Below are 25,157 nucleotides of genomic sequence, written 5' to 3'. Positions count from 1 at the left end.
CACCCCTTTCGTCACCAACCCCATTTGCTCCCAATAAGACCCTAATTCCTCTATAAAAGGGATCCTGTAAACACGCAAAAAATATTTGTGAAAGGGGACAACCTTGACGTAGACCCCTGCTCATCTGAATTTGTTCTCCTAACCTTCCATTTACCTGCACCCGCAAGGATGCATCTTGATACATTAATTTGGCCCATGATATAATTTCCTCTCCAAACCCCTGCCATCTCATAATCTTCCATAACGCTTCCCTTTCTACACTATCATATGCCGCCTCCCAATCTATAGCCAACACCCCCCCCCCCCCACTCCCAATTTTACTCTTTCTTCAATAAAACTTCTAATCAAACCATGCCCGTCATACATAGACCTTCCCGGCACCCCATATTGTCCCTTATCGATCACTTTACCCAGGACCTTTTTTATTCTGTTAGCTAAAATTCTTGCAAAAATCTTATAATCACCACACAATAACGAAATAGCACGATAGTCTTTAACTGTTAATGGCTCACCTTTAGGCACTAAAACGACCACAGCCATCCGCTGCTGTGCCCCTAAAACCCGATCCCGCTTAAGGATATTGAATAATCTTACCAAAAATTCTTTTAAAACGCTCCAATTTTGGAGATAAAAGTCACTGGGCAACCCATCAATTCCTGGTGCCTTACCTAATTGAGCCCCAGATAAAGCTTCCCATGTCTCACACTCCGTTATCGGCCCTTCCAAAACGAATCGATCATGCTCTGTCAACTCACACTGCACAAACCTTCCAATTGACTGTAATGCTATTTCACTTATTCCCACACTTTGCGTTTTCAACTTAACCCAAGCATCAATATACCCACTCATACCCTCAGTCGTCGTCAACACCTGGTCCACTTTATACCCTTGCATACCTACCTGAACATTCAACCCCATTAACTCCATTGCCTTGCGACGTGTGTGTTGACTCCGCAACACACACGCCGACGGCCGATCTCCCCACAAAACCTCCTCAATCCCGCCCTTAAGCCTTTCCCCATCAAACCTCTCATTTTGTAAATTCCGGATATTTTCCTTCAAACTTTCAATTTCAATAACAGGATAATTAGCATTAATTTGTGCATAACAGTCGCGCAACTGCCCCTCTAAATATTTTTGAAAACCGTATTGTAACTGATTATATCTCTTCCCTCGATTAATATAATATTCCTTAATACGTTTTTTAGCTATTGTTTCCCACCAATTAACCATGGCAACATCCCCTGGTGCTTCTACCACTAAACGATCCCACATATGTCCAAAAGACAAAAGACTATCCTCTTCCTTTAATAACTTTACATTCAATTTCCAAAATGATGGACCCCTCCGAGGCACACCCTCAATATCCACATCTATTACCACTCCTCTATGATCCGAAAAAACCACATCTATCACATCCACCCTCCGCACAGTAACCGCACAAGGCACGTACATTCGGTCCAACCTCGCCGCATAACCTCGTTTAATGAAGGTATGCTCTACCATCCCTCCCCCCCCACACACATCCTTTAACCCCACCCCGGTCAATATATCCCCCAATATACCCAAACAACACCCCGCACCTCTGGGCTCCACATCTTTACGACGTATCACGCAATTCCAATCTCCGCCTATTATTGCAACATTCGGTAAACCACGTAAAAAATAGACCAGCACGTCCCGAACAAATTTAGTTTTAATACTCATGTCACCCTCAGCCGGACCATATACACATACTAAACTAATGGGAACCCTACCCCAAGTTCCATCCACTCTAATTACCCTCCCCTCCCCGCCTTACTATAAATGGGCTAGTTTCCTTTACCAAAATGGCAGCCCCACCTTTCAGACGTGTCGCATGTTCCATGTACACATTATAACCACTCATATCCAACTCATAACCAGGCCTAAAATTATGTTCCTGTAAGAATACCACATCCACACCAAGTCGCACCAAATACTCATTAAACCACTTAAGCTTCCTCTCAGCTCTCAACCCGTTAATATTTATAGTAAAACACTTGAATTCAACAAATGGGTTTTCCTTTTGTCCCCGGCATTGACTTTACCCCAGTTCGTTTTGCAACACCTCTGTCCCTCCCCCCTTTGTTGGGAATCACCTTTGCAATCCCTTGATCCTTGGGTTCACCATTCCCTCTCTTCTGTACCTCCACCCAAGACTTTTTCCCAGGGCGTTGGGCAGGAGTTAGCACATCATCAGAATCCGATGATGCTGCAGTCCTCTTTCGTGTCCCGCCCTCCACCTGCATTTTGACATCTGAAGCACCGTCCTGATGCACCTCCACCTCTACTGCATGCACCTTCAGTCCTTTAGACTCTCTCGTCGCCAAACCGTCATCTTCTGCCATACCATCATTCACAGCCTTCCCCAGAACTAAGCCTGGGTCTTCCACCTGATCTAGGACCGATTCCTCTAACAAGTCATCCAACGCCTTTACCAAAGACGCCGCCACTTCTTCACCCATATTAGGTAGTTTCTCCTCAAAAACCTTATGTATGTCCAATGACTGAGATTCTCCTTGAAGCGTTACAATTGGCGATTCGAGCTCCTTTTCTTTGTCCACCTCCTCACTCCATGACAACCGTTGTTGGGGCGGTGTAGCAAGAGACTGTTCTCGCTCATCGCCAACCTCGTCCACTGGCTGCTGTTGCTGCTGTTGCCGTTGCTGTTGTGCCGGGTACCCACTTCGTTTCCCACACTGCGCCGCGATGTGGTCATATGACCCACATAGCCGACACGTACGTTGTTGCCCCGCATACGTTACATAGACTTGAGTCCTTAATTCTTTCAACACAATATATGAAGGAATAGGGTGTCTAAGAGTCATTTTAACTGTATACGCGCCTTCCAGCGCACCTGCATACGGTCCAGTTGCCCATCTCCCTGCTGTGGCTACGTGAACCGTCCCATAAGTACGCAGTTCACTGGTAATATCAAAATCAGTCGCCTCAAAAGGCACATTCCTTATTTTCACCCAGGTGTAATGTCGAGATACATCATGAAGTCTCACCGACACAGCTGTATTAACCGGTATGATGGTCTCCTGATACTTGTCGACCACTGCCTCGTAGACTTGTGCAGACGTCATTTTAACGAAGATTCTTGTCATTCCATTTAATGCGACACCACATATCTCCTCATTTGCTATACCATAGGTATCGCGAATGATCGCTGGTAATAATAAATCCATGTTGGATCCTGTGACAACACCACGGATCATCTCAATGCAGACAGTGTTGATTCTTCTTCTGCTATTCAGCGCCATGTTGGAGAAAATAAAGTTTCCACCAAGCAACGCTAGGGGCAGCTCAATCAGGTAAACTGCGCAAAACAAACTCAAACAGGAGCGTCTGCGCAGCTCGTCCACACGGCTCGGAGGCGATGAGGACAATGACTCCAGGAGCTTTATCAAGCTCCTGGAGAGCGAAACGTTGCCACAATAAATGTCACATTAGTTGCACTTGTGTCCTTTTACTTTACATATTGTCGGTAATTCTACCAACTTTATTACAGAAATAAGTTGGATAAATTTAGATTTAGAAAGGACATAGGTAAGTACTGGTTCTCTAACAGAGTTGTGGATGCGTGGAACAATCTTCCCAGTAGGGTGATAGAGGCTAGGACCTTGGGTAGCTTTAAAAAGATATTGAACAAATATATGAGTGGGAGGGGCTGGGTTTGACTGGTGTCATTGGGTATGGGAGTTAATTCTTGGGTAGCTTTGGGTAGAGGTCGTTTTGATAAGGACCTGCCTTGCATGGGTCAGTAGGCCTTCTTCAATGCAACATCTGGATATCTTTATTGTAGACGTTTCGCCATCCAGTGGCTTTATCAATACAGATTCTAGGACATAATAGGAAGACAGTAGAACTATATACAAAAGATGAGGTAATCAGTCCCTCGGCCTTGGAGTTAGTGTTCACAGCATCGTGGTGGAGGAGAATCTGGAGCAAAGATCAGATCAGATCGGACTCACAGGTAAGTACCCACGAGGGGCGAGGGGCAAGTGGGGACAGGACGAAGAATAGACGGGGAGAGGAATGTCTTGAGTCGAAGAGAGAAGAGTCAGGACTAAACCCAACTGCTAAGCCTGGATAACAATGACGAAAGACGATGTAGAGACAACAGGAACTCTGTAGGAGCTGACTGCAACTTGCTGGATGGAAGATTACTGCTTCTAGATGGTGATTGGTGGCTGCAGGCGACAAGGGAGGAGCTTAACGTTGATTGGTCATTTCATAATGGCTTGGTGGTTATCTATACTTGTGGTGTTTTTTTCTGCATTTTTTCTAAGTAACTGAGTGATGTTCCATTGTCAATACGTTTAAATCGTTGGAGAGGAATTTTAAAGAGATGAGTTAACGAGTGTCGATAGTGAGGGTTTTTGATTAAGTTTTCAGCATGCTTTATAAGGTCTGCAAGTTCAGTTCTAGCAGCTTTTTGTCCACAAGTAGCTTCGGTATCTACAAGAAACTTGACTGTTTTTTGGATGAGGTGGGATTTGAGTTCAGCTGGCTCCATGTCTTGAGGATAATTGTCTGTGGTAAAGAAAAATATTCCATGCCAATCAAGATGATCGTCATGTTCAAATGGTTCAGTAAATGTTGGGTCTTCGGATAGTAGTGTTGGTGCTGGTGAAGGTACATTTTCCACTTCAACTTCTTCTTCTTCTTCTTCTTCATCTTCTTCTTCTTCTTCTTCATCTTCAATGGACGAATGAGAGGATGTTTCTGGTAGAAAGGCTTCTGATTGGTCGGTCTCGTTGAGGAGTGGAGGCGATGGAGACTTCTCATTGGACGTTGTTGGAGTGACGTCACTAGTTGTTGATGGTGTTGGAGCTGCAGGCGTAGAGGTATTGATTAAGTCCTTGGTGAATTTTAGTATTTCTTCCGAAGGTGGAGATGCTGGGAATATAAATGATGGCATATTATTTAGTGCAAATAACTCGTTGATGGTAGAGTTAAAAGATCCAGGTACAGCCATATTCTGCATGTGAGCGTATAGTAGACAGTAGTGGATCTTGGTTACGTCACAAGCTGGAGGAGTGATGATGGTGGAGGCTGGCTGAGTAGTAGCTTGAAGTAATTTCGTAGTATTAGCTTGGATCTTTGCAATTGCTGCATACGTTGGTGTGTTGCTAGTAGGCTTTTTCTTTGCTGCTTCTTGTGTTTTCTTCACAATATCCTTACGTGTAGGACATTTTGCTGCCAGTGTATGGTGGTCGTTGCTCTTACAGTTTAAGCACGATGGTTGTGGTGGAGTAGCAATGGTGCAGGAACTGAAGGTGTGTCCCTCACTACCACATGTAGTGCAGAACTTCTTGTCTTTTACTGGACATGCTTTGGTGGTGTGATGGTAAGAATAACAGTTCCAGCAGTGTTGGATGTACTGATATCTTTCTGCTTCGATGTAAGTTGGACTGATGAAGTAGTAGTAAACAGCAAGACCTTCGTTCAGAGCAGTGGCAGCCATGTTAACGTCGGTGAAGGTGACCTTGAGCATGGACGATGCATTCGGGATTTTTGTGATGCTGTCAACAGTAGCCCAAGTATTTTGCGTCTCGATGGATGTCTTGAGTTCTTCAGGTGACTGAGATGTCAGAATCTTGTCCAGTTTTTTAAGGAATACTGATTTCCTGGCCTTGAGGGCAGGAGATGACATAACAGTAAACCCTTGAGCAGTGAGTGTAGTGGTGGCATCTGTAGTGAGTAGCTTCTCTGCTTCAGCATCGTCGTGACACACAACAATGAATGCTTCTTTCAGAGATAAAATGGCGTTGAATTTAACTTGCAGTGTTCCTTGAACAGCAGTTGCAAGAGCAATCTTCGTTGAATCATCAACGGTACCACTTGTTGGCTTGATCTTGACACGATTTGCGTAGCTCATCGTGCATGAAGGTGAAGACGACGCTGGTACAGGTTCCCCTCCCCAACGGGGATCGCAGGGATAGAGTAGGGAAGACTTCACCCAGCTACAAGAGTGCAGAGGCCAACTGTCTGCCCAGGGGCAGGCAGCCAGCTACGCACCAAGTCCTGGAGCGGGATGAAGAATTCCTCTTCTCTTGCCTGTTCCAATGCCGAGTGTCGAGGTCTGATCCTCCCAACCAGGAGCAGGAGCAGGTACGTCTTGCCAGTGCAGAAGCCAGTCGAAGTCTGTCCTGGAGCAAAGGCAAGAAGACTGGCGTTTATATAGTCGTCAGTGGAAGGGACGGGCAGCAGACGAGGGCAGTCACTAGTAGGCGGGATTCCCCAGTGGAAGTAGGTCCTTCCCAAAGAGATGGGTTAGTTGCAGCAGCCGTGAAGAAGGTCTTGTAGATGTTCTCTGAACCAAGATTCCATGATGTTGCAGTGTCTGACAAGTTGTGCAAGAAAGGTATAAAATACCGACAATATGAAAGTTAAGACACATGTGCAACATCTGGATATCTTTATTGTAGACGTTTCGCCATCCAGTGGCTTTATCAATACAGATTCTAGGACATAATAGGAAGACAGTAGAACTATATACAAAAGATGAGGTAATCAGTCCCTCGGCCTTGGAGTTAGTGTTCACAGCATCGTGGTGGAGGAGAATCTGGAGCAAAGGCAAGAAGACTGGCGTTTATATAGTCGTCAGTGGTACAGGACATATATAAAAGGTGACACCTGTACAGTATTTACCTAAGTCAGTGAGCAGATGAAAAATACGAGTTTCTTGATAATAAAAAAAAATCAGCGTTGCATGATCTTTAAGTATTATTATTATTATAATCAAAAAGAAGCGCTAAGCCACAAGGGCTATACAGCATGATCTTTAAGGATTTAACATTTTGTGATTACAATATTACTACAATATACTACTATTAAATCGTTCTAAAGTACTTGATTTAGTGTATTAATGTTGGTAGAATTACTGACAATATGTCAGGCAAAAGGACAAGTGCAACTAATGTGACGTTTAATTGTGTCAACGTCTAAAACAAACGGATTTTGTTAAGATAAAGTTCACTGCAGGCGATGCTTTACGTCAGTAAATGTATAAATACGTAAGTTTATTCAGGTACAATTACACAATCTTTGGAAAATTACATTATTATTATTATTATAATCAAAAAGAAGCGCTAAGCCACAAGGACTATACAGCACTGCAATGGAAAATTACAGCTGTCATACGGCAATATAAACACAAATGCAGTATAATGTGATCCTTTATTGACTACGTTTCGCCCACACAGTGGGCTTTTTCAAGTCACAAACAGAACTACCTGGGGTGGAAGGAACGCGAGTATTTATAGTCCGGCTGAGGTCAGGTGAAGAATGCTGCATCTGATGATGTACCGAGTTGGGTTGTAGAGTCTAAAAACTTGGGTAGCTTGGAAAGGAGACTGGACAAGTTTGTGAGCAGACCTTCTACAGTGTTTTTATGTGGGATAGCGATGAAGAAGTTTCTTGGCAAGTGGTTCAGCTATGTTATAGAAGCCACTATTCTGGTTGAAGTTGTCGGATATAGAAATAAGTGATGATTCCAGGATTCTTCGGTATTGGGTGTTGTCTTCTGTGGCGATAAGTCTTGAGTTTCTGTAGTTTATCAAGTGGTTGTGTGAATTACGGTGTTGTACGCATGCATTCCTTGTGTCGTCAGACCTGCTTGCGTATTGGTGTTCTGAAATACGTGTTTGGAGGTCCCTTGATGTTTCGCCCACGTATAACTTGTTGCAGTCATTACAAGGGATTATGTATACCCCTGCAGAGGCTGGAGGCTTGTCCTGCCTACTACTGGTGATGTCCTTGATGGTCGTGGTTGTGGAGGTAGATACTTGGAATGATGTTTTGGCAAAGATGTTGGAAACATGTTTGGCAATGGAGTTGGTGGGAAGGACTATGTATCTCTTCTCGGCAGTGTCTTCTCTGGGTGTGTTGAAGATGTTTAATGCTCGTCGTCTGCAGTCTCTGATGAAGTGACGAGGATAGTGGAGTTTGGAAAATACCTGTTCAATTATAGTGCATTCTTCCTCAAGGAACTCGTTGCTGCAGATTCTGAGTGCACGCAGGAAGAAGCCTATAATTACACCACGTTTGGTTTTGGTGTCGTGGTGAGAGTAGAAGTGGAGAAGATCGTTTTGGTTGGTGGGTTTTCGATAGACTTTAAAACGAAGTTCGTGGTCAGCTTTGCAGAGTAGAACATCAAGGAAAGGAAGAGTGTTGTCGACCTCTTCTTCAAGTGTGAACTGGATTGAAGGCTCGACCTGGTTGAGCTTGTCTTGGAGAGCTTGAACGTTGAAGCGTTTAGGAGTTATGAGGAGAATGTCGTCAACATAACGGAGCCAGGTGACAGACGAAGGAATAATGGTGGAGAAACGTTCGGCTTCTAGATGTTCCATGTATAGGTTCGCTAGGACTGCACTGAGTGGCGAACCCATGGGTAGTCCAAAAGTCTGCTGAAAGAGGTGATTTTCAAAAGAGAAACACGTAAAGCCAACACATAGTTCAACCAGGTCGATGAAGTCGCTGGCTGGAATGGGAAGATCAAGTGAATCGTCAATTTTCTTGCGCAAGAGATCGATGGCTTGTTTAGTAGGTACTTTAGTGAATAGGGAAGTCACGTCAAGGCTGGAAAGTTTCTTGTTCCTAATGTTGATGTTGCGAATGCGATTGAGAAGATCACCTGAGTGTTTGAGATGTGCTGGACTGATAGTGCCCAAGAGTTTCGAGAGGTGTTTGGCGAGAATTCCTGAGAGCTTGTGGGGAGCACTGCCTATTCCCGAGGATATGGGCCTCAGTGGGATACCAGGCTTGTGAGTCTTTGGCAGGCCGTACATTCTGGCAGGTCTGGGGTTGCTGGGCATGGTGTGCAGAAGTTTCTTCCCTTGTTCTGAGCTCCTCAGAATGCGGCGAGTCCTTTGAAGAAAAGTTTTAGTAAGGTTGTCCACTTGGTTAGTTGTGAGAGGTTTGTAGGTATCTGGGTCATTAAGTAGATTGAGCATTTTGTTCCTGTAATCGTCAGTGTTCATGATGACAACACCACCTCCTTTATCAGCGGTGGTGACCCTGAATGTACGCCAGAATGTACGGCCTGCCAAAGACTCACAAGCCTGGTATCCCACTGAGGCCCATATCCTCGGGAATAGGCAGTGCTCCCCACAAGCTCTCAGGAATTCTCGCCAAACACCTCTCGAAACTCTTGGGCACTATCAGTCCAGCACATCTCAAACACTCAGGTGATCTTCTCAATCGCATTCGCAACATCAACATTAGGAACAAGAAACTTTCCAGCCTTGACGTGACTTCCCTATTCACTAAAGTACCTACTAAACAAGCCATCGATCTCTTGCGCAAGAAAATTGACGATTCACTTGATCTTCCCATTCCAGCCAGCGACTTCATCGACCTGGTTGAACTATGTGTTGGCTTTACGTGTTTCTCTTTTGAAAATCACCTCTTTCAGCAGACTTTTGGACTACCCATGGGTTCGCCACTCAGTGCAGTCCTAGCGAACCTATACATGGAACATCTAGAAGCCGAACGTTTCTCCACCATTATTCCTTCGTCTGTCACCTGGCTCCGTTATGTTGACGACATTCTCCTCATAACTCCTAAACGCTTCAACGTTCAAGCTCTCCAAGACAAGCTCAACCAGGTCGAGCCTTCAATCCAGTTCACACTTGAAGAAGAGGTCGACAACACTCTTCCTTTCCTTGATGTTCTACTCTGCAAAGCTGACCACGAACTTCGTTTTAAAGTCTATCGAAAACCCACCAACCAAAACGATCTTCTCCACTTCTACTCTCACCACGACACCAAAACCAAACGTGGTGTAATTATAGGCTTCTTCCTGCGTGCACTCAGAATCTGCAGCAACGAGTTCCTTGAGGAAGAATGCACTATAATTGAACAGGTATTTTCCAAACTCCACTATCCTCGTCACTTCATCAGAGACTGCAGACGACGAGCATTAAACATCTTCAACACACCCAGAGAAGACACTGCCGAGAAGAGATACATAGTCCTTCCCACCAACTCCATTGCCAAACATGTTTCCAACATCTTTGCCAAAACATCATTCCAAGTATCTACCTCCACAACCACGACCATCAAGGACATCACCAGTAGTAGGCAGGACAAGCCTCCAGCCTCTGCAGGGGTATACATAATCCCTTGTAATGACTGCAACAAGTTATACGTGGGCGAAACATCAAGGGACCTCCAAACACGTATTTCAGAACACCAATACGCAAGCAGGTCTGACGACACAAGGAATGCATGCGTACAACACCGTAATTCACACAACCACTTGATAAACTACAGAAACTCAAGACTTATCGCCACAGAAGACAACACCCAATACCGAAGAATCCTGGAATCATCACTTATTTCTATATCCGACAACTTCAACCAGAATAGTGGCTTCTATAACATAGCTGAACCACTTGCCAAGAAACTTCTTCATCGCTATCCCACATAAAAACACTGTAGAAGGTCTGCTCACAAACTTGTCCAGTCTCCTTTCCAAGCTACCCAAGTTTTTAGACTCTACAACCCAACTCGGTACATCATCAGATGCAGCATTCTTCACCTGACCTCAGCCGGACTATAAATACTCGCGTTCCTTCCACCCCAGGTAGTTCTGTTTGTGACTTGAAAAAGCCCACTGTGTGGGCGAAACGTAGTCAATAAAGGATCACATTATACTGCATTTGTGTTTATATTGCCATTGTGTCGGTATTTTATACCATTTATTTCCACAGCTGTCATACATAATAATGTGTACATTACCTAGGACGACCCAAAAAATTCAGAGAAGGCAACTTATTTTCATCAGGGTCGTTGTAGCAGCCGATATTAGATGCAGTAAAAAACAGTAATTATTATTATTAATTAAAAACAAAATAAAGGTGATTAAATCAAATGTATTAAACTGCATCTCTTTTTACCATCGTGTTGGTATATTGTACCATATAACTCCAAGTGCAAAGTGATGTGGTCCTAAAGGGAATTAAAAAAAAAAACGTAATTTTTAAAACAAAATTTGACTGACGTTGATACAGCTGCCAAGAGCACTAGTTTTATACAGAATAATTTACATTTGATATAAATGCCTACTTCATTTACGTCAAAAGTAAAAAACTATTTAATGCATTAAAAACATAGAAAAATGAGTGTAAAGGTGATAATATAGTTATATAGATAAAGATATATAGAGGTTCCCTTGGCGCACGTTACTCCAGCAGGTTGAGAGAAGCATGGAGAGAAATATTAATTTTAAGGCAAGTAACCTGAAGACTGCTTCACTTTAACCTCTCCTGGGGTGATCCTCATTACTTTCTTCATCTCCAGGCTTCCAGCTCTGCTGATTCACTGGCAGCGTTGTCCTAATATTGTGCAATACATGGCGGATTTCTTCCCCGTTTACAAATTTAAAAATTCAATAACGGGATTCTAGGTGTAGGATAAAATTTTATTTTGGCCCACTACGTGAGAATTTGTGATTTTTTTTTATTCAGGTGTTCATTATTTGCATTGAACACAATTATATTCAGTTATTGGTAGTAAAAGTAGTTTTATCCACGGGTAAAATAAGCTGTATAATTGAAGGTTGCTGCTCAGCGGGTCAGACATTTTATATTAAATTTATTTAGGTACACAAGTACAATTATCATGTGTAAATTACCTAGGATAACCCAAAAAAGTTAAAGTGGCTTATTTCCATTGGGTCCTTATTTCAAGCCTAGCTGTGAATTATACAAATATACATCATTGAATAAACAGCTGTTTCATTGGTAAATCGTTATTTTTGGAGATAGTGAAAATGGTACTTTTCCTAATGTGGGCACTTCTATAAACTTCTTATTATGGCCAATCACAGCGATGTGAACGACCAGTGGCGGAGCAAGGTTAAGCTATGTTATAACAATATTTCGCTGTATAGCCCTTGTGGCTTAGCGCTTCTTTTTTATTATAATAATAATAACAATATTTCTACAAGGAATGTGATACAACTGATGCACCCCTAAGTAACATCATTGATATAGTTTATATTAAGCTGTGGGTTACACAGCGCATATCCGGCTAATCTTGTCCCCCAGGATGTAACCCACAACAGTTATCTAACAGCCAGGTATGATTATGATTACTCACTGCTAGGTCAACAGGAGCAGCAGGTGTAAGGAAACAGGCCCAACGTTTCGCCCGTGCCAGGGATTGATGCCAGACACTCGGTGTGGGAATTGAGAACTCTATACGAGGACCCCAACGAAAATAAGTCACTGACTTTTTTGGGCTATCCTAGGTAATTTACACTATGTATAATAATTGTACTTATATGTACCTGTGCCTAAATAAATAAACTTATTTACCATTTGCACACCGTAATACTACTGTCAAATGTAAAACTTGCTCAGTACTGTACAATTTAAATTATTTTTTCACTTAAATCTTCTGAGAAGCAACATTCAGTTATTACCAAACAGTGCCTTATTTCCTTTGTTGTCATCATTTGTAAAATAGAGGTAAAAGTATTAATACTTTACACATATTGGTTTCTTAATTTTGGTAGTAAGTACTAAAGTTATATATATATATATATATATTTTGACATCTTTTAAGAGCATGTGTTATGGCTAGTCCGAGATTGTAATTATTTACTTATTTGGATTAATATTGCATTGAGGGACTTGAGTTTTTTGTAATGTAAATCTTTCAATATTTCCAAATGTATTATGCAATGGAGATGCACATACATTGGGGTCTATTTTAACTCAAAAATATCTCACTTGGATTATGCTGTTCAGTTTTAGTCTCCTTACTACAGTATGAAAGTTTAGACACCTGTGCAACATCTGGATATCATTATTGTAGACGTTTCGCCATCCTGGAGTTTACCTGGAGAGAGTTTCGGGGGTCAATGCCCCCGCGGCCCGGTCTGTGACCAGGCCTCCTGGTGGATCAGAGCCTGATCAACCAGGCTGTTGCTGCTGGCTGCACGCAAACCAGCGTACGAGCCACAGCCCGGCTGGTCAGGAACCGACTTTAGGTGCTTGTCCAGTGCCAGCTGCCAGTGCCAGTGCCAGTGGCTTTATCAATACAGATTCTAGGACATAATTAGGAGACAGTAGAACTATATACAAAAGATGAGGTAATCAGTCCCTCAGCCTTGGAGTTAGTGTTCACAGCATCATGGTGGAGAATCTTTTGTATATAGTTCTACTGTCTTCTAATTATGTCCTAGAATCTGTATTTGAGAAAGCCACTGGATGGCGAAACGTCTACAATAAAGATTATGGAAAATTTTATAGGAGTTACCTGTATGTACCTCAACATTACATTCATACAAGTAATCTCATTGGGAGACAAGAACCATATTGTTTACTGTAGTCACCCCGTGTAGACATGTGAGAAAACTTAGCCACCCCTGGTCACGGCAGGTGGTTCCTTCAACCTCACAAGCTTACCCATATCTATCCGAGACCAGTATGACGGGTAGCACCCGCAAGTACGGCGCTACTAATTAATTGTGGACTGTATAGATTATATTAGTTTAACCGAATGAAGGGAGGGTAGGTTGCACATGTATATATCCATCAAGGAAAAAACACTTGTATATAATACCACCACTTACCAGATATTCTCTGGTGGTCACGATGTAGCTGGATCACCCACAACCTATCCAATTACAACACACCTAACTGGCCAGTATCAGTTTATAACTAGAAGGGTTACTTAACTGTGGGTGATTGATGCTCCTTATTTCCTCCATTCCCCATCTCATTTCGATGTCCTGCTACACCGACACGGTTCTTATTCCAGCAGGACGAGGTATCCATTGGTTTGTCTCGGTTTAGAAGTCGTGACTCCATAAAACTTCACTATCCTCTGGGACAGGAACCACGGGGTCTACACGTGCACACTCACTCAGAGCAAGGCGACTTATTTCACTTCACGCATTCTCTTAACTTAGTGTTATTATCACTGATTACATTACAATTCACAAGACGATTTAATGTCTCATAATTATTATGCACATTAGAAGTCACTCCATTAAGATCTGAGACCAATGAGTGATGATTAAATCACGGGTATTTTCCCCTGGACACACTCCATGGCGTCACACCAGTCACCACCGGTCCTACCATTATTCACTAATTTTACCACTTATTACAGCGGTCCCGTAAATCACGTTCCCTCACTCTTCACCAGGAACAGTTAAGACACTTCCTATTATGAAGTGAGGCCTATGTTAATCCTTAGGCCGCCGTGAACACCAATTTCCTGGTCCCATGTTTTCACAGCCTCTTAACAACATTCCAAACACTCCCGCTCCCTGATGCCCCGTCTTGACCTCTTCCCTGCCCATCAGCGCAAGCGCAGAGCTTCCCTGTTGTTTCTATTCAATTTTCAAATACATTTTTGACCCATATCAACACAAACACCTATTAGGCACTATAGCTTCGGAAGATTAAAATATTTTCCACAAAGATATCCAGATGTTGCACATGTATCTAAACTTTCATATTGTCGGTATTTTATACCTTGCACCACAACTTACTACAGGATGGATATAAATTCATTGGAGAACATGCAGGGAAGGATGACTAAAATGATTAACTGTATAAGGAATCTCCTTTCATTCAACATCTCTCATGAGATGTAGAATGAAAGGAGATATCATCGAAGTATATAAGTGGATGATTGGCATAAACAAAGGCGATAATAAAATACTGAGGATATTGAATCAAGTAAGAACCAGAAATAACAGATTTAAGTTTGATAAATCTCGATTTGGAAAGGACAAGGTAAGTCAGAGTTGTCTGTGTGTGGAACAATCTGCCGAGTAGGGTAATCGAGGCTGGGACCCTGTGTAGCTTTAAAAAGAGATTGGACCAATATATGAGTGGGAGGGGATAGGTTTGATTGGTGTCATGGGTTTGGGAGTAAATTCTTGGGTAGTTTTGGGAAGGGGTGGTTTTGATAAGGACCTGCCTTGTTTGGGCCTGTAGACCTTTGCAGTATTCCTCCATTCTTGTGTTCTTATATATCAAGGAATATATTGTTTATTTAAACAATTATGAATGTGGATGGTTATATGAAAAGTTATTATTAGTGTTAACCCAAAGACTACCATGGATGAAGACAGTTTGCCCTAATAAAGTATTTATAATTCAGAGCATGGATTCTGAACGAGAAAAGTTTCGTACTTACATTGAAAAATCGGGGGTCATGTCTGCATTGACTGATGCTCTCGTACATCTCTATGAAGAAACTGAGAGGCCTCCTGATGCCCTCCAATACATCAAAAGCACTCTAGGCACAAGATCAGCTGATGGTGACCGGATACGGATGTTTGAGGAAAAGGTGATTGCTTGTGATCTTGTACAGCAAATTTTATATAAAGGCTTGGGGTTATGTATGCATTTTTGATCAAAACATTTGTTGGAATGAGAATCTCACAAATTAGTGAAAGTAATCAATTGTGTAATGAGTACTCCATACACATTTAGTTGCATGGGTCATGGATAATCCATCTGATACTGTCATTGGGATTTCTGTATAAAAATACATTCAGTAACATTTGGGGCTACCCACAGAAATTTTTGTATACTGGGAAAGGCAGTATAACCATAGATTTGCAATTGCAGCAATACCATTTAACACCCCAGCATTCATTACACAATTGCATGAGTGCTGATACTTAGAATGTTAAATCATGCTATGTAAGGAGGCAAATTTTAATTAAGATTGCATTCTATTCACTTATAATTGATAATTGTTACATAAAATGTTGAAGATTGCAAGCCATAGTATTCTTGTTAACTAACCTAATTAAATTATTATTTACTGCTTATAAGTTAATCTTAAGGCTGCACACAATGCTCTAGATATGGGGGGTTTTGCATCAAGTAGTTTACATGTCAATTTTGGTCTGTACTTCTAGAAAGTTAGTTAATGTCATTACAGAGAAAATGAGTATGAATTATTTAATATTTTGGATTTTTATTGTCTTGTCAATGTAATTTTATTTAGGTTTTAGTGCTTAAATTATTTGTATATTACTTAAAATACAGGTGAAAGAAATGCAGAACACTATTGAATCGCAGAAGGCAACAATTGAAGCTCAGCAGTCGGAAATTGCTTATCTTAAGGAATGCTTGACCCAGGCACAAGCAAATAAGTTACCCCCTGAAGATGCAACACAAGCTTAGCAAATAAGTAAGTACGTACTGTACAGTACACGTGTGTGTATTTTAAATGCAATATACCATAGGTTTTTCGTTAGCCTAATTTTCAGTGCTCTTTAATAAGGCAATAATGACAGTGTAATTAAGTTTTTTAATGTAATGGGAATTCTGTAATATAATGTAGTTTACAGATGCATTTTCTAAGTTTTGTAGCTGAAATTTCAAATACACTGTTTTACCATTTTTACCTGGAGCCTACCTGGAAAGTGTTCTAAGGGTCAGTGGTCTCATGGCCAGCTCCCAGATCAGACTTTCAGGCTACCTGATCAACCAGGCTGTTGGTGTTAACCATCCAAAGTCCTAAGTATGCACCACAGTCTGGCTGATCAGGAACTGACTTGAACTTAAGTTCCCTCTTGAGGATGTAAGAAGGGAGTTTGTTAAAAAAAAAAAAAATTTGGTCCCCTCACATTTGTGGGGTTTTTCTTTAGTTTACTCGTCTGCCCACTACTTGCACTGAATGGCCCATATGGGCTTAGCATTTAACATAAAAATAGTAATAACACACTGCAATGTGTTGAGGCATCCATGGAAAAAAAAGCTTATCTATTGAGGCAATAAAGAATTTTTTATTTTTATTAACACACTGGCCAATTCCCACCAAGGCAGGGTGGCCCGAAAAAGAAAAACTTTCACCATCATTCACTCCATCACTGTCTTGCCAGAAGGATGCTTTACACTACAGTTTTTAAACTGCAACGTTAACACCCCTCCTTCAGAGTGCAGGGACTGTATTTCCCATCTCCAGGACTCAAGTCCGGCCTGCCGGTTTCCCTGAATCCCTTCATAAATGTTACTTTGCTCACACTCCAACAGCCCATCAAGTATTAAAAACCATTTGTCTCCATTCACTCCTATCAAACACGCTCACGCATGCCCGCTGGAAGTCCAAGCCCCTCGCACACAAAACCTTTAACTCCTCCCTCCAACCTTTCCTAGGCCGACCCCTACCCAGCCTTCCTTCCACTACTGACTGATACACTCTTGAAGTCATTCTGTTTTGCTCTATTCTCTCTACATGTCTGAACCACCTCAACAACCCTTCCTCAGCCCTCTAGACAACAGTTTTGGCAATCCCGCACCTCCTCCTAACTTCCAAACTACGAATTCTCTGCATTATATTCACACCACACATTGCCCTCAGACATGACATTTCCACTGCCTCCAGCCTTCTCCTCGCTGCAACATTCATCACCCATGCTTCACACCCATATAAGAGCGTTGGTAAAACTATACTCTCATACATTCCCCTCTTTGCCTCAAAGGACAAAGTTCTTTGTCTCCACAGACTCCGAAGTGCACCACTCACCCTTTTCCCCTCATCAATTCTATGATTCACCTCATCTTTCATAGACCCATCCGCTGACACGTCCACTCCCAAATATCTGAATACAGTGGACCCCCGGTTAACGATATTTTTTCACTCCAGAAGTATGTTCAGGTGCCAGTACTGACCGAATTTGTTCCCATAAGGAATATTGTGAAGTAGATTAGTCCATTTCAGACCCCCAAACATACACGTACAAACGCACTTACATAATTACACTTGCATAATTGGTCGCATTCGGAGGTAATCGTTATGCGGGGGTCCACTGTACATTCACCTCCTCCATACTCTCCCTCTCCAATCTGATATCCAATCTTTCATCACCTAATCTTTTTGTTATCCTCATAACCTTACTCTTTCCTGTATTCAATTTTAATTTTCTTCTTTTACATACCCTACCAAATTCATCCACCAACCTCTGCAACTTCTCTTCAGAATCTCCCAAGAGCACAGTGTCATCAGCAAAGAGCAACTGTGACAACTCCCACTTTGTGTGATTCTTTATCTTTTAACTCCACGCCTCTTGCCAAAACCCTCGCATTTACTTCTCTTACAACCCCATCTATAAATATATTAAACAACCACGGTGACATCACACATCCTTGTCTAAGGCCTACTTTTACTGGGAAATAATCTCCCTCTTTCCTACATACTCTAACTTGAGCCTCACTGTCCTCGTAAAAACTCTTCACTGCTTTCAGTAACCTACCTCCTATACCATACACCTGCAACATCTGCCACATTGCCCCCCTATCCACCCTGTCATATGCCTTTTCCAAATCCATAAATGCCACAAAAACCTCTTTAGCCTTATCTAAATACTGTTCACTTATATGTTTCACTGTAAACACCTGGTCCACACACCCCCTACCTTTCCTAAAGCCTCCTTGTTCATCTGCTATCCTATTCTCCGTCTTACTCTTAATTCTTTCAATAATAACTCTACCATACACTTTACCAGGTATACTCAACAGACTTGTCCCCCTATAATTTTTGCACTCTTTTGTTCCCTTTGCCTTTATACAAAGGAACTATGCATGCTCTCTGCCAATCCCTAGGTACCTTACCCTCTTCCATACATTTATTAAATAATAGCACCAACCACTCCAAAACTATATCCCCACCTGCTTTTAACATTTCTATATTTATCCCATCAATCCCAGCTGCCTTACCCCCTTTCATTTTACCTACTGCCACACGAACTTCCCCCACACTCACAACTGGCTCTACCTCACTCCTACAAGATGTTATTCCTCCTTGCCCTATACATAAAATCACAGCTTCCCTATCTTCTTCAGCATTTAACAATTCCTCAAAATATTCCCTCCATCTTCCCAATACCTCTGACTCTCCATTTAATAACTCTCCTCTCCTATTTTTAACTGACAAATCCATTTGTTCTCTAGGCTTCCTTAACCCTTTGACTGTCGCGGCCGTATATATACGTCTTACGAGGTACCGTGTTTGACGTATATATACTCATAAATTCTAGCGGCTTCAAATCAAGCAGGAGAAAGCTGGTAGGCCCACATGTGAGAGAATGGGTCTGTGTGGTCAGTGTGCACCACATAAAAAAATCCTGAAGCACGCAGTGCATAATGAGAAAAAAAAAACTCCGACCGTTTTTTTTTTTATATAAATTAAAATGCCGACTTTGTGGTCTATTTTCGTATAGTATTTATGGTTGTATTCTCGTTTTCTTGGTCTCATTTGATAGAATGGAAAACATTATAGAAATAGAGGTGATATTGATTGATTTTACTATAAAAAGAACCTAGAAATTGAGCTCAAAGTAGGGGAAATGTTTGATTTTTGCCAATGTTCAAAAGTAAACAAATGATGCCATTGTCCAATAAATGTCCAACTAGCCATTCTAATATGCAGTCATGAATGGGTTGATGTTATTTATACAATTATTACAGTATTGCAGTAGTCTTCATAATAGTAAGTCTTCTATTTTTTGTTTGAATAAAAATTAAAAATAGAAAGCAAGAGTAATATCAGAGGGGCCTGGAGACATGACTGATGAGCAAAGAAAATGTTATTTTAGAGCCAGGAATGTCTGCATTGTTCTTTCTGGACCTTATTTTGAAATTGTCATATTTTTTAGTTTTCGTGAAATTGGCCAAATTGCAAATTTCTGACCACATTATTAGGTAGTTGAAATCTGTAAATGGGCAGTTTCTTGTACTCAATCAATAGAAAAAATGGAGTTCTAAAGAAATAGCTGAGAGTTTGGGCGACTGGAACAATGGAATTAGCCGAAAATAGGGCTCAAAGTGAGCGAAATCGCCTATTTGTAAACAGCACCGAGGTCGCTAACTTCGCGAGAGCATAATTCCGTCAGTTTTCCATCAAATTTCGTTTTTTTTTGGTGTCATTACAATCTGGAAAAGATTCTCTATCATTTCATCAGAATGATAGAGAATCTTTTAAATTTTGCGACACCAGGAGACACCTCAGGATTGGGCGTTGCGACAGTCAAAGGGTTAACTTGTTAATCTCACTCCAAAACTTTTTCTTATTTTCAACAAAATTTGTTGATAACATCTTACCCACTCTCTCATTTGCTCTTTTTACATTGCTTCACCACTCTCTTAACCTCTCTCTCTTTCTCCATATACTCTTCCCTCCTTGCATCACTTCTAATTTGTAAAAACTTCTCATATGCTAACTTTTTCTCCCTTACTACTCTCTTTACATCATCATTCCACCAGTCGCTCCTCTTCCCTCCCGCACCCACTTTCCTGTAACCACAAACTTCTGCTGAACACTCTAACACTACATTTTTATACCTACCCCATACCTCTTCGACCCCATTGCCTATGCTCTCATTTGCCCATCTATCCTCTAATAGCTGTTTATATCTTACCCTAACTGCCTCCTCTTTTAGTTTATAAACCTTCACCTCTCTCTTCCCTGATGCTTCTATTCTCCTTGTATCCCATCTACCTTTTACTCTCAGTGTAGCTACAACTAAAAAGTGATCTGATATATCTGTGGCCTCCCTATAAACATGAAGTCCACTCAACAGTCTTTTATCTACCAATACATAATCCAACAAACTACTGTCATTTTGCCCTACATCATATCTTGTATACTTATTTATCCTCTTTTTCTTAAAATATGTATTACCTATAACTAAACCCCTTTCTATACAAAGTTCAATCAAAGGGTTCCCATTATCATTTACACCTGGCACCCCAAGCTTACCTACCACACCCTCTCTAAAAGTTTCTCCTACTTTAGCATTCAGGTCCCCTACCACAATTATTCTCTCACTTGGTTCAAAGGTTCCTATACATTCACTTAACATCTCCTAAAATCTCTCTCTCTCTCTCCTCTACATTCCTCTCTTCTCCAGGTGCATACACGTTTATTATGACCCACTTTTCGCATCCAACCTTTACTTTAATCCACATAATCCTTGAATTTACACATTCATATTCTCTTTTCTCCTTCCATAACTGATCCTTCAACATTATTGCTACCCCTTCCTTAGCTCTAACTCTCTCAGATACTCCAGATTTAATCCCATTTATTTCCCCCCACTGGAACTCCCCTACCCCCTTCAGCTTTGTTTCGCTTAGGGCCAGGACATCCAACTTCTTTTCATTCATAACATCAGCAATCATCTGTTTCTTGTCATCCGCACTACATCCACGCACATTCAAGCATCCCAGTTTTATAAGGTTTTTCTTCTCTTTTTTAGTAAATGTTTACAGGAGAAGGGGTTACTAGCCCATTGCTCCCGGAATTTTAGTCGCCTCATACGACACGCATAGCTTACGGAGGAAATATTCTTTTCCACTTCCCCATGGACAATAGAAGAAATAAAGAAGAACAAGAGCTATTTAGAAAAAGGAGAAAAACGGATGGATGGATGGATGTGTATGTATGTATATGTATGTATGTATATGTATGTATGTATATGTATGTATATGTATGTATATGTATGTATGTATATGTATGTATATGTATGTATATGTATGTATATGTATGTATGTATGTATATGTATGTATGTATATGTATGTATGTATATGTATGTATATGTATGTATGTATGTATATGTATGTATGTATATGTATGTATGTATGTATATGTATGTATGTATGTATATGTATGTATGTATATGTATGTATATGTATGTATGTATATGTATGTATGTATGTATATGTATGTATGTATGTATATGTATGTATGTATATGTATGTATGTATGTATATGTATGTATATGTATGCATGCATGCATGCACATGTCTGTGAAGTGTGACCAGAGTGTAAGTAGGAGTAGCAAGATGTCCCTGTTATCTAGCGTGTTTATGAGACAGAAAAATACACCAGCAATCCTACCATCAATAAAGAGAAATGCATCAGAATGTGGTGGAACAGAATTCTTCCTCCATAAGCCATGTGTGTCATAAGGGGGCAACTAAAATGTCAAGAGCAAGGGGCTAGTAACCTCTTCTCCTGTATATATTGCTAAATTTAAAAAGAAACTTGCATTTTTCTTCTTGGGTCACCCTGCCATGGTGGGATACGGTTGGTTTGTTGAAAGAATATAGTTTTATTAACACAAATTGGTGTGAGGCATGAGCATTAAATGTTACAGTGAGGAGGGATGTTGGAGGCAGTGGATTTTTCATGTTTGAAGGTTTGTAAGTTTACTGTGGGTGTAATACAGTATAAATGTGTTTAGAGGCATACTGGCTAATTTATTTTTTTTTTATTCTTCAAAATCATTTTGAGGATTGTTAATTACACATTATGATTGTGATTATAGTACATTGATTATATTACTGTCTATATTACAATAAGTCTTGATTAGAAATAATTTTCTGTTCCAGCTGCCAACATCGCTGTCTGATTAGCTCCAGCATGGTGCTGGGATTGTGCATTCATCAGTTTTAAGATGAGATTTACCAGATCAGCTAAGGTTGCCACATAATAAAATTACAGTACTGTATTTAAGTTTTATTTTTATTTATTTTCTATAAAGTTTAAGGTATTGCCAAAATATTTTGAATTATACTAGGAAACATTTTTCCTATAAGATTTAATTAAAGATAGTAGTTTTTCAAAATTACTTTGGTATTCTTTCACAGCTAAAGCAGAAATTTGAAATTGAAACTAATTATTTTTCAGTCCATTCTGACCTATTTTTAAGCTGTGAGTTGGCATGAAAGAATAGAAAGCTGGAAGTGAGGTTCGAGCATAAGGAAGTGAGAACACTACCACTGTTAAGTTACAAATGTTCTGAAGATTAGAACATTTAACAACGTTCAGTACACTATTGCAAGAGGCAAGCATCAACAGAAACTAATCTGAAGATATTCATGTTAGGGGTTTATACAGTATCAGAGTCAACAAAACGATTGAGGTCTCAATGAATAATAAGTAATTTTGGAAGAGAAATAGCTTGTGGGATGGCTATGTTCTGTAACACGAGAGGAAAAAAGTGTCAGCAGTGTGAACACTCTTCTTGTGTTTGTGTTAAAGGGAGCATCTAGTGTCATTAAGGTACTACAGAGGGAGAAGAGAAGTAATTAATGTAATAAACACCTGAATTATCAATGGTAAGAGAGTAAAGTACGAATCACATCACTTTGAAATGCGTAAGTTTGATGAAGTGCAAGCAATTTTGCTCATACTTCTCATCCTTAAACCAGTAAATCTTTTATATACTTTTTTTTATATATATGCTTCTTGCTCTTTACAATACATTAGTTAATTGACCTGACCACTCTAAGAATACAAAGACATGGTCTTGTCAACACTTTTTTTTTAGGGAGCCAGAACTATCCCATAAGCTGCTATGCTTCCAAAATTATTTATTTATTTCTCTTTTAAACCTTTACAGATGCCACCTTTTTGAGCTGGCACATAAGCATATCATCCCTAATATAAATCTTATACCTTGTTTTATTTCTCGCTTGAATTATTTCGGGTGCAACTTGATAATAGTTAAGGATGGACAATTCAAATTTATGGACTAGTTGTGAATTATTAGTCCCAATATTGTGATTGTTTCTGTACCTTATTTAGGGGTAAAAATTTATGTATAGTGTTACATTATATTTGATACTGCTTTTTGTATTTCTATTTAAGTAACCTTTAAAGGTCATTCAGGTCTACAAGGAATATGATTGTTTAATAACATTTTCTTGATTAAAACTTCTGGAATATTTTGTTATACATGTACACTAAACTTTCATCTTTTTATTGTGACCATTGTAAATATAAATAATAGTACTTAAAAAGCAAGAAATTAAAATAAGTAAGTACAGTAATCCTGAATATGAGATTTTATTTAGAGGATAGAAAGTTCATTACATTACAGTTGTCTGATTTTAAAAAATGCTTGATGAGTCATTTAAACACTATAGATGATATTTTTGTATACAATAAAAATTCTGTATCAGGATCATGTTTGTATATTTTCTGATCATATCACTGGGTGGTAAATGTACTTTGTTTTTGGAATTATTGCTGTATAAATCTGGGGAATGAGAGGCAGTTGGATTTGATCCGAGAAGTTGAGGACAGTTCTAGTTTCTTGGATCAAGGGCCCCCTCTGCATCATCAAGGAACATAATGCTATACTTACGTTATTTTGTGGTGGTTGTGATTTTTCCGTTTATACTTTTTGTGATTCTTTGCTTTTGGTCTGTCCTGTATTTTCTGAAAATTAGTTGTTGTTAATATTTTTATTTTCTTAGTTTCCTGGCCAATAGTTTACTTACTTTCAGGGGAGGTGCAGTACCTTACTAAACGTCTCAACCCAAAGATTTGGAGCTAGACTCAAGCCTAATTGTCTCCATTTCTAAAGCACTGTATGATCCTATGGGTTTAGTGCTTCCTCAGATAAAATATTTTACATACTCAAACATTACAAACACCAGGAGCTAAATTGATCTGTTAAGGAATATCTGCAAAATTTTGTGAGATTCTACTCCCTGGTCTGCCCGCCATGAAGGTTAAAGCTGTTGTCTGCAATTGGAAAATAAAATGTGTACATGTAACTAATGAGGATCACCTTAGTCCCCTCGAAGGTGATGCTGGTGAGAGGGGCTCTTGATCCAAAGAATTTGGTGAATTCTCCCTTTCCTTGGATTGAACCTGATTGCCTCCCATTCCCATAGGTATTGTATAACCTAACAGGTTTAGCCCCTCTTCCACCGTGAATGTACAGTAATAACAAATGCCCTTGGCAAGTAAAGAGGGAAGAACAAGAATAAACAAAATGGAAAAATAGGGGTAGGGGGGTAAGGCCAAGAATGGGAAATAGTTTTTAATGGGAAAGAGCTTAGGCATATATGGCAAGGATATTTCTGAATTCTTCAGAATTTCATCACTAAAACCCTTATGAGTTTGTTTTTCACAAATAGAATATTTGAAAATATTCATGGTGAAGAAAATGGAGCCCAGCATAATGTGCTACTTTAATTTTTATTGTTTGTTGGCAAGAAACATCAGTGGGTAAATAAAGTACCCCATTTCACTTTAGTCATGATGCTTTCCCTCAAGGAAGATTTTTTGATCCTGGTGAGAGGCTCTTGATACAAGGAAATGGTCTCCTCCTTTGAATCAAACCTGA

The 25,157-nt window shown here is 40.3% G+C and overlaps 1 protein-coding gene and 1 long non-coding RNA gene across 6 annotated transcripts in view; one reads left to right on the top strand and one right to left on the bottom strand.

The window, feature by feature from the left end:
• The window catches only part of LOC138852718 (uncharacterized), a 299,461-nt gene that overhangs the window by 128,031 nt on the left and 146,273 nt on the right, over window positions 1-25,157 (bottom strand). The window lies entirely within an intron of this gene.
• LOC128692102 (c-Myc-binding protein-like) lies at window positions 11,109-23,984 on the top strand. 5 transcript variants are annotated; one of them, XM_053781096.2, is made up of 4 exons: window positions 11,109-11,264; window positions 15,160-15,348; window positions 16,059-16,203; window positions 22,408-23,984. In XM_053781096.2, exons 1-3 carry the CDS (start codon window positions 11,241-11,243, stop codon window positions 16,194-16,196), a joined length of 351 nt encoding a protein of 116 aa, XP_053637071.1. In that variant the 5' UTR covers window positions 11,109-11,240; the 3' UTR covers window positions 16,197-16,203; window positions 22,408-23,984. The 5 variants fall into 5 exon arrangements, with proteins under 5 accessions (XP_053637071.1, XP_053637074.1, XP_053637073.1 ...); XM_053781099.2 differs by lacking the exon at window positions 11,109-11,264 and adding an exon at window positions 11,284-11,305; XM_053781098.2 differs by lacking the exon at window positions 11,109-11,264 and adding an exon at window positions 11,448-11,472.

This window comes from Cherax quadricarinatus, chromosome 15, assembly GCF_038502225.1.
Source record: "Cherax quadricarinatus isolate ZL_2023a chromosome 15, ASM3850222v1, whole genome shotgun sequence".
In the NCBI taxonomy this organism is placed as follows: domain Eukaryota; kingdom Metazoa; phylum Arthropoda; class Malacostraca; order Decapoda; family Parastacidae; genus Cherax; species Cherax quadricarinatus.
Note: the sequence above shows the minus strand (reverse complement) of the source record. Positions and strands in the feature narration are given on the sequence as shown.

Bases quoted from the DNA above. Each gene is read 5' to 3' on its own strand.
- LOC128692102 (XM_070085140.1), top strand. From the start codon at position 11,850: ATGGCCAATCACAGCGATGTGAACGACCAGTGGCGGAGCAAG. The intron at 11,892-15,159 runs GTTAAGCTATGT...TTTATAATTCAG, and splicing joins ACGACCAGTGGCGGAGCAAG to AGCATGGATTCTGAACGAGA. The intron at 15,349-16,058 runs GTGATTGCTTGT...CTTAAAATACAG, and splicing joins TACGGATGTTTGAGGAAAAG to GTGAAAGAAATGCAGAACAC.